This window comes from Erythrolamprus reginae, chromosome 2 (genome assembly GCF_031021105.1).
Source record: "Erythrolamprus reginae isolate rEryReg1 chromosome 2, rEryReg1.hap1, whole genome shotgun sequence".
In the NCBI taxonomy this organism is placed as follows: Eukaryota; Metazoa; Chordata; class Lepidosauria; order Squamata; family Dipsadidae; genus Erythrolamprus; species Erythrolamprus reginae.
The window spans coordinates 107799466-107811491 of record NC_091951.1 but is presented as its reverse complement, the minus strand read 5'-3'; the positions used below and the strand labels follow the sequence as shown (position 1 = coordinate 107811491).

Here is a 12026-nt window from a genome sequence, read left to right as displayed (position 1 = left end):
TTAAAGTTGCCCTTACCGCACAGATGAACTTCCAAGTGGCCTCAACAACTCTATTGACCAGGTGATTGCAAGGAATATAAATCTTTCCATCCTCCTCCATTCAATCACAATTCTTAAATGAGAAGCTTTTTCAAGAAAAAAATGAAGTCTAGTTGCCTTTTGAATAAGCATCTTTGGGACAACTATGACCTGGATGTCTGAGAGTCTCCACAGACATTCAGAATTTCCAAATTAAAAATAAGTAACATAAATTTTCATATATGGGTTGGGAGAAAAACAAAATGTTGTAGAAAGGTGGGCGGGATCACAATTTGAATATTAATTAATCTGGACTGATTGTAATGTTTACTATAAATTCCCAGCCTGTTTTTCAAGCCTTTTTGAGTCAATGGATTTTTGAAGGTTCTGAGAATCGGTTTTAATGTAAAAATTGAAGAGGAACGGTATGCAATATAGTTGGAGGATTCAGAATAGCAACCTGCAACGATGCAGAACAATGACTAATAGTCTTCCGTACAGAAAATAGGATGCATGTCCCTTAATAAATTACTTCTCAACAACAAAAAACGGCTCTTAACCTGGACATCTCCAAATGGGCAACACTATAATTAACAGAATAGATCTTACGTAACAACAGATGGGAAATGTTTATACCGAATTGCAGAATATGTTGGGTGCTGACTGAGAATTAGGTCATCTGCTACTAGTCATAGAAATATACCAGTCTGAGAAACTCTAGAGAAGTTCCTGTTTTCATTGAGATACATACTACAAACCCAGTGCAGAAGAATATAAGATTGAAATGAGAAACAGATTCAAAGAGCTCCACCTAGTTGACGGAAAGCTCAAGGATTTGTTGCAGTTACCAATAGTTAAAATGATTGTAAAAGAGAAAGCTAAAAAATAAATATTAAAAGAAAAAAACAAATAATACACTGGCTGTCAAAACAAGGCCATGGAAATGACTAAAGAAGGAAGGCACATGCCAAAGCAGATCTAGAGAAAACAGAGCACTTAATACAAGCTACCAGTGACAAGTGAGAAGAGATAACGGTGTATATACAAATTCAGAATACATGTATAGACAAATAGAATACAATAATAGAATGGGAAGAACAAGGGATCTATTGAAGAAAATAAAAAACACACACGTCATAACTGTTCTGGTTCAACTAAGGCTATCCAAAAATCTTTTCCCAAGGCTTTGATCTTCCAACAAATAAATCCTTTATTCTCTCTTACACAGAATATCAATAGCAACAATTAGTTGCGAAATCATGCACAGTGAATACTTTTACAATGCAATTCACATTCCAAGCTCAAAAACTGAAAAAAGCAAGGCTATAAATCTCTCTCTAAGTGAAGGATCCTTATCAGTGCTAAAAAGGCTCTACTCTGTTTTCTTGTTAATCTAAATTAGCACAGACTGTCATGGTTTATCAAAAGCTAACTTTTTCCAGACTATGAATCACGCCATATTTTAAATACACAGGTTGTCCAAAAGCATTTCTTTTCCGCTATATTTCAGGAAGTGACGCATTAGCTATTTACACAATTCTAACACTTGCAGATTTAAAACTTTTTCCCAAGAATTTCTTCTTTTCATTTTGCGAAACTCCTGAACCTAGGATTCACCCATGGGCTGTCAGCTATTCTCCCATTATCTGAAGATGAACTACTTTCCATACTAACTTCTAAATCATTGTTTCCTACGCTCTCGTCCCCGGGGGTGGGCTACACAGTGGGTTAGCAACAATGGAGCTCCATCCCAGAGCACCCAATTTGCACTGCAAGATGTTGAAAGAAAATGCAGGGCATCCTGCATAAGCCACGCCCACAGTGTGGTAGTAAAAATGTTGGTAGCCCTCCACTGCTCATCCACACTGCCTTCTGACAACCTTCTTAAAACAGGGTAAGCTAAAGCCTCTGTTTCCTCATCCTCAGAATCTGATACTTCCTGAGGCTGACAAAGGACACTCACAACAATAAGGAACATAAAACAAATTAATGATGGAACATAAGATAAAAAGTTGGAAAGAATAGCCAGAAAACCTGTGTAAAAAGATGACAATGTATTAGAGACAAAAGAATGTGAGGAGGAACCAATGATGCTTGAGGAGGAAATGAGATGGAATAACTGGCAAACTGAAGAGTCTTGGGGATGGATCCCTATAGAGCTTTTGAAGACTGGTGTGGAAACATTAAAGATCACAGCAAACATCTGTCAACAAAAATGGAGAAAAGCACCATGGACCAAAGGATGGAAAAGATGCAAATCCTTCAAAGGGGAGTTTTATCTCCTAATTAGAGCATATAGATAGAGGGTGTTCTACTGGGTTTTCTATCTTTATTCTCTTGGCAGAGGTTTGACTGGAAGATGGACAGCGATATCAATCGATCAATCAAGTAATTTGATCTATTGCAGAATTCTCAACAACTCTAGAACTCTTCAGAATAGGCGTTGATTGCTTACCTGAACGCCTCTTCTCGTACGGTGAGCGGGTACAGCAGTCACATGGGTTGCTCATGTCCAATCCGGTGGAACTGAGCCTAGTATTAAAAAAGCTTGCCGGATCCGCCCCTTCCCCAGAATTCGCGAATCCATAGACTAGGCTCAGTTGTGAAGCTCTGTAGTGTTCAACTCTCATTGTTAGAGGAAGAAAGAGATAGAAAGGTAAAGAAGACACATACAAGGGCGGGAAGTGACTGCTGTACCCGCTCACCGTACGAGAAGAGGCGTTCAGGTAAGCAATCAACGCCTATTCTCCGTACTGAAGGAGCGGGTCCAGCAGTCACATGGGACATACCCAATAGATGGTCCCTAGGGTGGGATTAGCTTGCTATCGTGTGAGATAACGGATTGGAGTACCCTTCTGCCGAAGGCAGCGTCCGCTGAAGCGTAAGAATCAATTTTGTAGTGCCTGATGAAGGAATTTGGCGAGGCCCAAGTGGCTGCTTTGCAGACCTCCTCCAACGGGGCTTGAGTCGCCCAAGCGGCCGAGGTGGCTGCGCTCCTGGTGGAATGCGCAGTGATGTTCCTTGGAACTGAGAGGGAGGCCGACTCATAGGCCTTAGATATAGTCCCTCTGATCCAACGGCCTATTACTGTTGAAGACACTTTGGCCCCCATGACTCTGGGATGATAGGCTACAAAAAGTGCTTCTGACCTCCGAAAGGGTCCTGTGCGTTGGATATATATTCTCAGCGCTCTGGTGAGATCCAGGGTGTGCCATCTAATTGCCAAGGGATGGTCTCGTTGGAGGCAGAAGGAAGGTAGGACAATATCCTGAGATCTGTGGAACATGGAACTGACCTTGGGTAAGAAGGTGGGGTCCAGTCGCAAGACTACCTTGTCCTGATGGAATTGACAAAGGTCCTGCCTGATTGAGAGGGCAGCCAGCTCCGAAATGCGTCGGGCAGAGGTAATAGCCACCAGGAAGGCTACCTTAAAGGATAGGTACCTGAGGGACGCCAATTTTAGGGGTTCGTATGGTGCCTGCGTGAGGGAGTGGAGAACCCGTGGCAAGTCCCAGGATGGATACCTGTGGACCTTGGAAGGTCTGAGGTTGGCTATGCCCTTGAGGAATTCCTGAACTTCAGGGAAGGATCGGAGAGGCTGTCTGCGGGGGCCCCCTAGGACAGATGAAATGGCTGCCAGATGACGCCGGAGGGTGCTGGTGGAGAGTCCTTTATGGAAACCTTGCATAAGGAAGGAAATAATTCTGTGTATGGGGATGCACAGAGGGGAGAGACCTTCCTGAAGACACCACTGGTGAAACTTGGACCACGTGTGGTCGTAGATTCGATTGGTCGAGCCCCTTCTGGCCTTTAGAATGACCTCCACTGAATCGGGGTCATGCCCACGCAGTTCTAAATCTCTCCTGATAACAGCCAGGCGGTGAGGTGGAACCACTCCGGGTCTGGATGGAAAGAGGCCCCCTGCCGCAGCATATCCCCCGAAACGGGGAGTCGCCAAGGGTCCTGGACGGACAGCTGTTGGAGATCTGCGAACCAGGGCCGGCGGGGCCAATGAGGGGCGATTAAGATTACTCGGGCCCTCTCGGTGAGGACCTTGTGAATCACGTCCGGGAGGATTGGAATTGGAGGAAATGCATAGAGTAGGCCTGGAGGCCATGGACTCCGGAGGGCATTGATCGCTTCCGCTCCCGGGGATGGAAATCTGGAATAGAAGCGAGGGAGTTGGGCGTTCGCATTGGTCGCGAAGAGATCCAGGACTGGTAGGCCGAATCTGAGGGTGATTTGATGGAACAGGTCTTGATGGAGGTTCCACTCTCCTGGGTCTATCGTTGCTCGGGATAGCCAATCCGCCTGGATGTTGAGACTCCCCGAGATGTGATCGGCTAGGAGCGACTGGAGATGTTTTTCCGCCCAAAGGCCCAGCTTGAGGGCCTCCCTCATGAGAGCCTTGGATCTCGTGCCCCCTTGCCTGCAGATGTGGCTTTTTGTGGCAATGTTGTCGGTGAGAATGAGAACGTGCCGGTTGGGGATGCGAGGAGAGAAATGCTTCAGAGCCAGGGAGACGGCTCTTAACTCTAGCCAATTTATTGGCCTGGAAGCTTCCTCCGGGGACCACGTGCCCTGGGCTATCATCCCCTGGGCGTGGGCGCCCCATCCCGATAGACTGGCATCTGTGGTGATGACAAATTGATCCGGGCACCTGAACGGGGATCCTCTGTCCATGGCCGGAGACTTCCACCACTTGAAGGATCTGCGAACACTCAGTGGAATGACGATGCGTCGATTTGAGTTGCTGTGCCCCGATCTCTGAAAAGGCAACAGAAGCCACTGGAGTTCCCTAGCATGAAGGCGAGCCCAGGGAATGATGCCTATGCATGACACCATCTTCCCCAAAAGGGAAGATAGAGTAACTATGGATACTGAAGGATTAGATAAAATGTTAGAAATTAACTCCACAATACTGAGTTTTCTCTCGGGAGAGAGAAAAACCTGGGAAGATTTTGAATCAATAATGGCTCCCAGGTGAGGAATGGAAGTGGAAGGTTGGAGGTGACTTTTTTCAAAGTTGATGGAAAACCCATGGTCCTGAAGGACTGACATGGTGACAGAAAGGTCTGATTTCACTCTCTCTAGGGAGTTCCCATGAATTAAAATATCATCAAGATAACATAAAATGTGGATGGGAGACGCCCGGATATAGGCCGCCAGGGACCCCAAGAGCTTTGTGAAGACCCGAGGGGCCGAGGAAAGGCCAAATGGCATCGCCCTATACTGGAAATGCCTGCCTTGAAAGGAAAAACGTAAAAATTTTCTGTGGCATTTGGCTATAGGAATGTGAAGGTAGGCCTCAGTGAGGTCTAAGGAGACCATGAAATCTCCCGAGTGAATGGCGGCCAAAATAGAAGACAAGGAGTGCATTTTAAACTTCCTATATTTGATGAATAGGTTTAGTTTCTTTAAATCCAAAATGGCTCTCCAACCTCCGGAGGACTTTGGAACCATAAATAGGATGGAGTAAAAACCTAGGCCCTTCTGACCGGAAGGGACCGGCTGAATGGCTCTAATGGACAATAGATGAGAAATGGCCTCCTCTATACGGTTACAATCTGAGGATGACCTGGGCGAAGGGCAGGAAATAAAACGTTTAGGGGGAGGAGAAATAAATTCTAAAAGAAGGCCTGTTTGAACAGTGTCAATGACCCAAGGGTCCTTGGAGGTGAGACGCCAATTTGCAGCGAAATGAGCTAGGCGACCCCCTATGGGAATGGAGGAAAGGTTACCATCTAGGTTTTTTTGAAGCCCTGTTAGAGGCAGCTCCCCTTTGGAAACGAAAACCCCTACCCCTGGAGTTCCTACCTTGGGAACGAAAGCGGGGGGAATACTGACCTGGAGATCTCTGATAGGAAGCCGCTTGATCTTGCTGGCGCCCTGGGCGACGAAAGGACTGCGTTTTAGTAACCTTTTTTGTGGTTGGACCCAAGACCTTCTTCTTGTCTGTGGTCTCCGTGAGGAGAGGATCCAGAAGATCACCGAAGAGAAGGTCGCGCTTTAAGGGGCCCTGGGATAACTGCCACTTTTGGCGAACTCCCGCTTGCCAAGGTCGAATCCATAGGAGTCTTCTTGCCGTTGTAGAGGCTGCAATAGACTTAGCAGAAAATCTAGTAGATTGTAAGGTGGCATCAGCCACGTACTGGGCAGCTGCAAAGACCTTGTTGAAGTCTTGTTGACCTCTCAAGTCATCTGGAGGAATGTGCTGTTGAAGTTGGCGAAGCCACAGCAGCATGGCTCTGGAGAAGAAGGAGGCTGCTGCAGAACTTTTAATGGCCCAGGAATCAGCGGAGAATCCTCTTTTGAGCATTTGCTCGATGCGCTTGTCCTCTGGACGGAGGACTTCCTCCGCCTCGCCTGGCACAGCCGCTGCCGAGTGAAGAATTTTGACAGGTTCATCTGGTTTGGGAAAAGATAGAAGCTCTTCATAGGAAGAGGAGAGTTTATACAACTTTCTGTCCTTGGTAGAGGGATTAAGGCCAGAGGCTGGAAAATCCCACTGTTTAAGTAAGGCATCTTTAAATAATTTAGGCATAGGGATTACCTCGTTATCCTCCTGTTCCTCTGTGAAGTAAGGTAAATTCTCCTCCGGGGGATCAGTGGAAGTGGAGGCTTGTTTCTCCTGGGCCGCTAATCCCGTAGAAATTCTAGCTTTGAGGAGGAGAGATTTGAATAGTTGAGAAGGGAAAATAGTAATAGGAGGAGGGACCTTTATTTGGGATTCCTCATCCTCTGATAAGCCCTGGAAAGGGTCTTCATCCTCCTCTACATCCTCATATTCATCTTGGGAGGACTCTGAGTCATCCTGAATAGGAGCTCTGACCGCTGGGGAAGAACCCAAGGGGCGGGAGGAACGAGAAGGAGGAAGAGGTAAAGGAAGCTCATTGATGGAGGAGAGTTTGGCATCAATGGCTTTGGACAACACAGCAAAAATAGATTGGAACTCAGGAGGTAAACTGGAAATATCAGCAGAGATGGCAGAAGAATTCCTAAAGGCCTGGGAGGATCCTGGCTGGGGGGAATCTTCCATAATATCTGGTTCCTCTGGACCTATGCCCCATAGGTTAGGTTGGGGTCTGTCTAGGTTTGGCTCATCCAGAGATAACACAGGGACCCCAGAAGGAGGCAGACTAGAGGCCTCTGGTGGGTCTTGACTACTGATTACTTGGGCCTGCACTTTCAAACGTTTTGCCGATTTATCATGAATCTTTTGTAGGGCTAGGTCCCTTCTCTTCTCGGCCCTGGTGACCTTGGTCGAGGGGCGGGCCCCTGGAGAAGAGGAGGAAGAGGCCTGGGGGATACTAGTAATCTCATCGCCTGTAGGCCTGGCCTCTCTGGGACCTTTAGTTGTGCCTCTCTTGGGAAAAGTAGCCATAGTCTGACAATTAACAGAAGACAAGGCTGAGCCAATAACTAAATTATAAGGAGAAGATTTCAAGGACTTCCCAAGAGGAATGGATCCTGCTTCGAGGCCTCGAAGCTGCTGAAACGTGAGGACAATCTGGGCAAACCCAGAGTTCGTGCCCCCAAATCCAGCGGGGCCAGCCTCCCTAAACTTTGCAATTAAGTAAAACCAAGGCACTCTGGTTGGAGGCTAGGCCGGTGGAGAATTTAGCCTGGGACCCCCAAGGCCCGCTCCCGGATCCACGCGGTGGACTGAGGCCTACGCGGCTGGCAGAAGGCCAACACGAGAGGCCTAGATATTTTAAGAAAGGGCGCGAAGGCCTTCGCGCCAAAAAATCGCTTCGTAGAATTTCTTAAGGGAAAAGCGATCGACTAAGTCCAGGAGACTAGAGGCGTCCCACTCCGCAGGAGGTATTTTATAAGCCCTTAAATATATTTTTATACAATAAATAAGCAATAATCCAATGATAAATACTTGCACCAGGACCTCCAGGCCAAGGGATTAGAAGAATCCACAAGCGGCCGCAGGAATCGTAACCGGCAAAACCGCCGGGGGAAAACGAAACCGCAACTTCTCCCAAGTAAAAAAGCCTAGCCGCCTTTTACTTTTTTTCCTTTTTAAAACGGCTGGCGCAAATAGTGCAAGTAATAAAATAAAGACAATAAATCTTACTACTTTTTTGAAGGAAAGATCGAAGGGAAGGTGTTAGAATGTTGAACGAGCTATCACATACAACCGCAGGATATGCGAACTGAGCGAATTCTGGGGAAGGGGCGGATCCGGCAAGCTTTTTTAATACTAGGCTCAGTTCCACCGGATTGGACATGAGCAACCCATGTGACTGCTGGACCCGCTCCTTCAGTACGGAGAACATGGCATAGGATGAAGAACACTTGTAGAATTAATCTATCAGACTGATTTGCACTTTCCAAATTAAGTATGTGAATTAGAACGAAGTGCATAATTAGAATGAATGATAGAGTATGCATCTGTACATTCATAGACATGCATCTTTTAAGGAAAACTTAACTTTGTTTTAAATGCATGTTTATCTAGCATGTAAATGTGGACGTTCATGTAAAAAGAATCTGTACTGCAGAAACAGAACACACTGCATTTATGAAAACAGATAAAATTGAAAGGCCAAATTGGAGTGATCTATTCCCTTCTATCTTGGACAGGCAGAACCTGTCTTGACAATGTCAGCTTCTTTCTTTTCTGAACTGAAGAGAGTTTTGTGGCTTCAGCAATAGAGTAGGAGAAAGTACATTATTTTGAAGATTAAGCGTATAATGTTTCTTTCTAATGTTTCAAAGCACTGAAAGTAAAGCAACTTGTCACTCATTGACATTTGAGTGAAGATGATCTAAGTTATTCAGGTGGATTATTATAATTTGCTCTACATGGGGATGCCCACGTAAACTTCAGCTTATGTCAAATAGAGCAGCCAATGTGCCTACCAGGAAATCTCAGCACTGTTATCTTACACAACTGCTGCACAGGTTGTTCTCATATGTAATTCATGGTGCTGATTACAGGAATCTATATGCTAGATGTATAACAAACCACCTCCCCCCACTTAGCTTCTGTTGCCCTGTTCAGCAGTTCAGGGAAAATTTGCTACCCACCTACCCCTCTTATGAGATCTAACCTGAAGATGGTGGTGATGGCTGCATTAGAGGAGAAAGATTGGGGACATCTGACATTTGCCTTTTGTGTTTATTGCATTTATCGGGTTGCCTTTGTTGTTGATTATTAGATTTTTTCCCCTTTTTATTGCCATTGGGCATCACCCAGAGTTGTTTTCTTCAAATAGATGGCCATAGAAATCTTTTGAATAAATCAAGGTAAGTAAACTATTATCAATTTAGCAACCTGGTCCTGCCTGTGGCACTAAACCCTTCAACCTAAGGGTTTCCCCACCTCTTACTTTTTGAGATTAGTTTTTCACCCACTGGATAAAACCTAGGATAGTTTCCACTGCTCTGTTTATGCAGCTATAATTCAATTCCACTGTCTTCGCAAACGTGAAAACACGGAATTGTTAGAAGAGCTAAGTTCATTTTATGCAAAGTTTCCTATTCATGTGAATGCTTTTCATATGTCACGGTGTAGACTGAAGCGTATTTTATTTTATCTGCCAGAACACACAAAGGCACGATTGCAGATTTATTTTTTCCTTCCCCCGCTCAAAACTTCTTCTTTTTTTTCCAAATCTTTTTTCAAATTCCATTCCCTTTCTCTGGCACGAATGCATGAATGTAGGTTTGCCAGAGGAACATTCACATATTTGTTCGAATATTCTCATACCTGCTACTTCTTCAAATTTTTCAAAAGAGGAGGTTGATCTTAGCATTTCATTGTCCTTCACGAGGTCTTCCACTTTTTGACGTAATCTGGAGGCTTCTAACTGCGACTCTTCCAATAACTCTCCTGGCAAAATAGAAAGGGTATCATTCAGAGCTTCCTGATCCATGCTCAAATCTTTTTTTCTAGCAATATAGCCCAGTTTACCACGCTTGCCCCATTGTACTGCAATTTTAATCTAATGATTATTTGATAGCTTATCCTTTTCTACATAGAGATGATCCTCACTTTCACAGCAGAGCAGGCAAATGTTTGTAAACTGACATGGTAGTTAATTAAGCAAGTACAGTAATACCTCATCTTACAAACTTAATTGGTTCTGGAAGTAGGTTCGTAAGGCGAAAAGTTCGTAAGATGAAACATTGTTTCCCATAGGAAACAATGTAAAAGCGATTAATGCGTGCAAAAGGGGAAAAAAAATCTCAAAATGGCGCTCCACCGCCGCCGCCCGGCTGTCACCTTTTAAAACAGCCGGGGGGCTTCTCGGCGTTTTCCTGAACGCCGAACCCGGAAGTTCAGGTTTGGGTTCCAGAGGCCGCCGAGAAGCGCCTGGCTGTTTCAGAAGGTTACAGCCGGGCGACAGCGCCTGGCGGAGCACCGTTTTTGCTATCGACGGCAGCGTTTTCGGCCGATCTGGAGGCTGGAAAGGAGGTGGGAAATCCCAATAGGGAATTCCATGGGAGGAGCTTTGACGTCACGAAGACGTCCTTCCTGGAGGCCACGTTTTGGCCTCCAGGAAGGACGTCTTCATGTCATCAAAGCTCCTTTTCCCCTAATTTTTCATCCTAATTTCCCTACAACCCTGTGAGGTGGGTTGGGCTGAGAGAGAGAGTGACTGGCCCAAAGTCACCCAGCTGGCTTTCGTGACTAAGGTGGGAATATAATTCAGTGTCCTGGTTTCTAGGTCACCCTCTTAACCATAGCATCAAACTGTCTCTCTGAAAGTGCATGTGACTCCGTGGGGTGAGTTAAAAAGGCAGCAATATCAACAGAAACAGAAGCCTATGAGGATGCTTTGATTTGTTTTCATTCAGAAGTGCTAATGGCAATGAAAGCATTAAACATGGAGGTCGTGTAGGTCTGAATCCAGAGAATTTATCATGCCTAGTTTATGTGCAACATCGTAACTTAAAACTTCTGCCTGCTATCATATAACTCTTCAATTTGTATTATAAAGTGCAAATGATGTTATTCTGTATTGGTACAAAAAATGAAAACATCTAGTGGCAGAAGCTGTTGTCTTATACACCGAATACAGCCATTTTTCGCTTCCCGAAGACCCATTCCCCACATCCCATTTTTACGAAAAATGGGGTCTGTAGAGGATTTGGGAGACCTGCAGAGTGTTTTTAGGAGCAAGGGGAAAGCAAAAATACTCCACTTCTTTTTTAAAGGGCCGTTTTTTACAATAATGGGGGTATTTTTGCCTTTCCCCCGTCCCCAGAAGCATTCTGCAGGCTTCCCAAACACTCTGTGTGCCCCATTTTTCGCAAAAATGGGTGAAAAACAAGTCAGTATTTGCAAAAGATTGGGTGCACAGGGGATTTGAGAGGCTTGCAGAGTACTTCTGGGTGCTGGGGAAGTACTTTTTTTCCTTAGTTACCTCTTTGAAATGTCAGTGCATCTTATACATTGCTGAGTCTTATAGTCCGAAAACTATTGTAAGTTACACAATCACTTTTCTTCTTACTTGAATTACATTTGCTGTCAGATTATTCCCCTTTATTTTCTACAATAATTCCATCCAAACAAATAGATGAACCTACTGGCAAAAGACCTCTTATGCGACAACTTAACTTCTATGAAGTTGCAGATTTGAGGGTTTTACCGATAAGAGCTAGATAAAAAGACGTTTTTCTTTAAGTTGTCACACATATGATAGGATTCCAAAGTCATCAACAATAATAACAAGGAGTCAATTGTGCTTCCGTTTCATGCTCACCGTTACCTAGAGATTTAATCCCCTGCATCTTCTCCTTAAGTTTTGCATTTTCTTCCACTAGCCATTCAAAGGTAGCAGATGCTTCTTTCGGTGTTCCCCCACCAGGGTCATAGATCCGATAAGGCCCCTTGCTTTCCATGACTGCAGATTAATTATTGAGCTTCAGGATATTCTGCCTGATGTGAAAAACAACAAGAAAAAGTTAGCATTCCGGAAGAGAATCATCTAAGAAGGTTAAAATACTGAAAGAGCATAGTCGGTGTATCAACAATCATCAATTACATC

General features: G+C 44.8%; 1 protein-coding gene across 7 annotated transcripts in view; it reads right to left on the bottom strand.

Annotated features, from left to right (window-relative positions):
* The window catches only part of TNIP1 (TNFAIP3 interacting protein 1), a 99071-nt gene that overhangs the window by 48477 nt on the left and 38568 nt on the right, over positions 1–12026 (bottom strand). For 4 of the 7 annotated variants that reach the window (XM_070739047.1, XM_070739051.1, XM_070739052.1 and 1 more), the window contains exons 2-3: positions 11742–11917; positions 9743–9865 (exon numbers count right to left, since the gene is read on the bottom strand). In XM_070739047.1, the coding sequence (XP_070595148.1) occupies positions 9743–9865; positions 11742–11880 (262 nt within the window). In that variant the 5' untranslated portion in view covers positions 11881–11917. The remainder of the gene's footprint in view (positions 1–9742; positions 9866–11741; positions 11918–12026) is intronic. The other 3 variants (XM_070739053.1, XM_070739050.1, XM_070739054.1) reach the window with 1 other exon arrangement.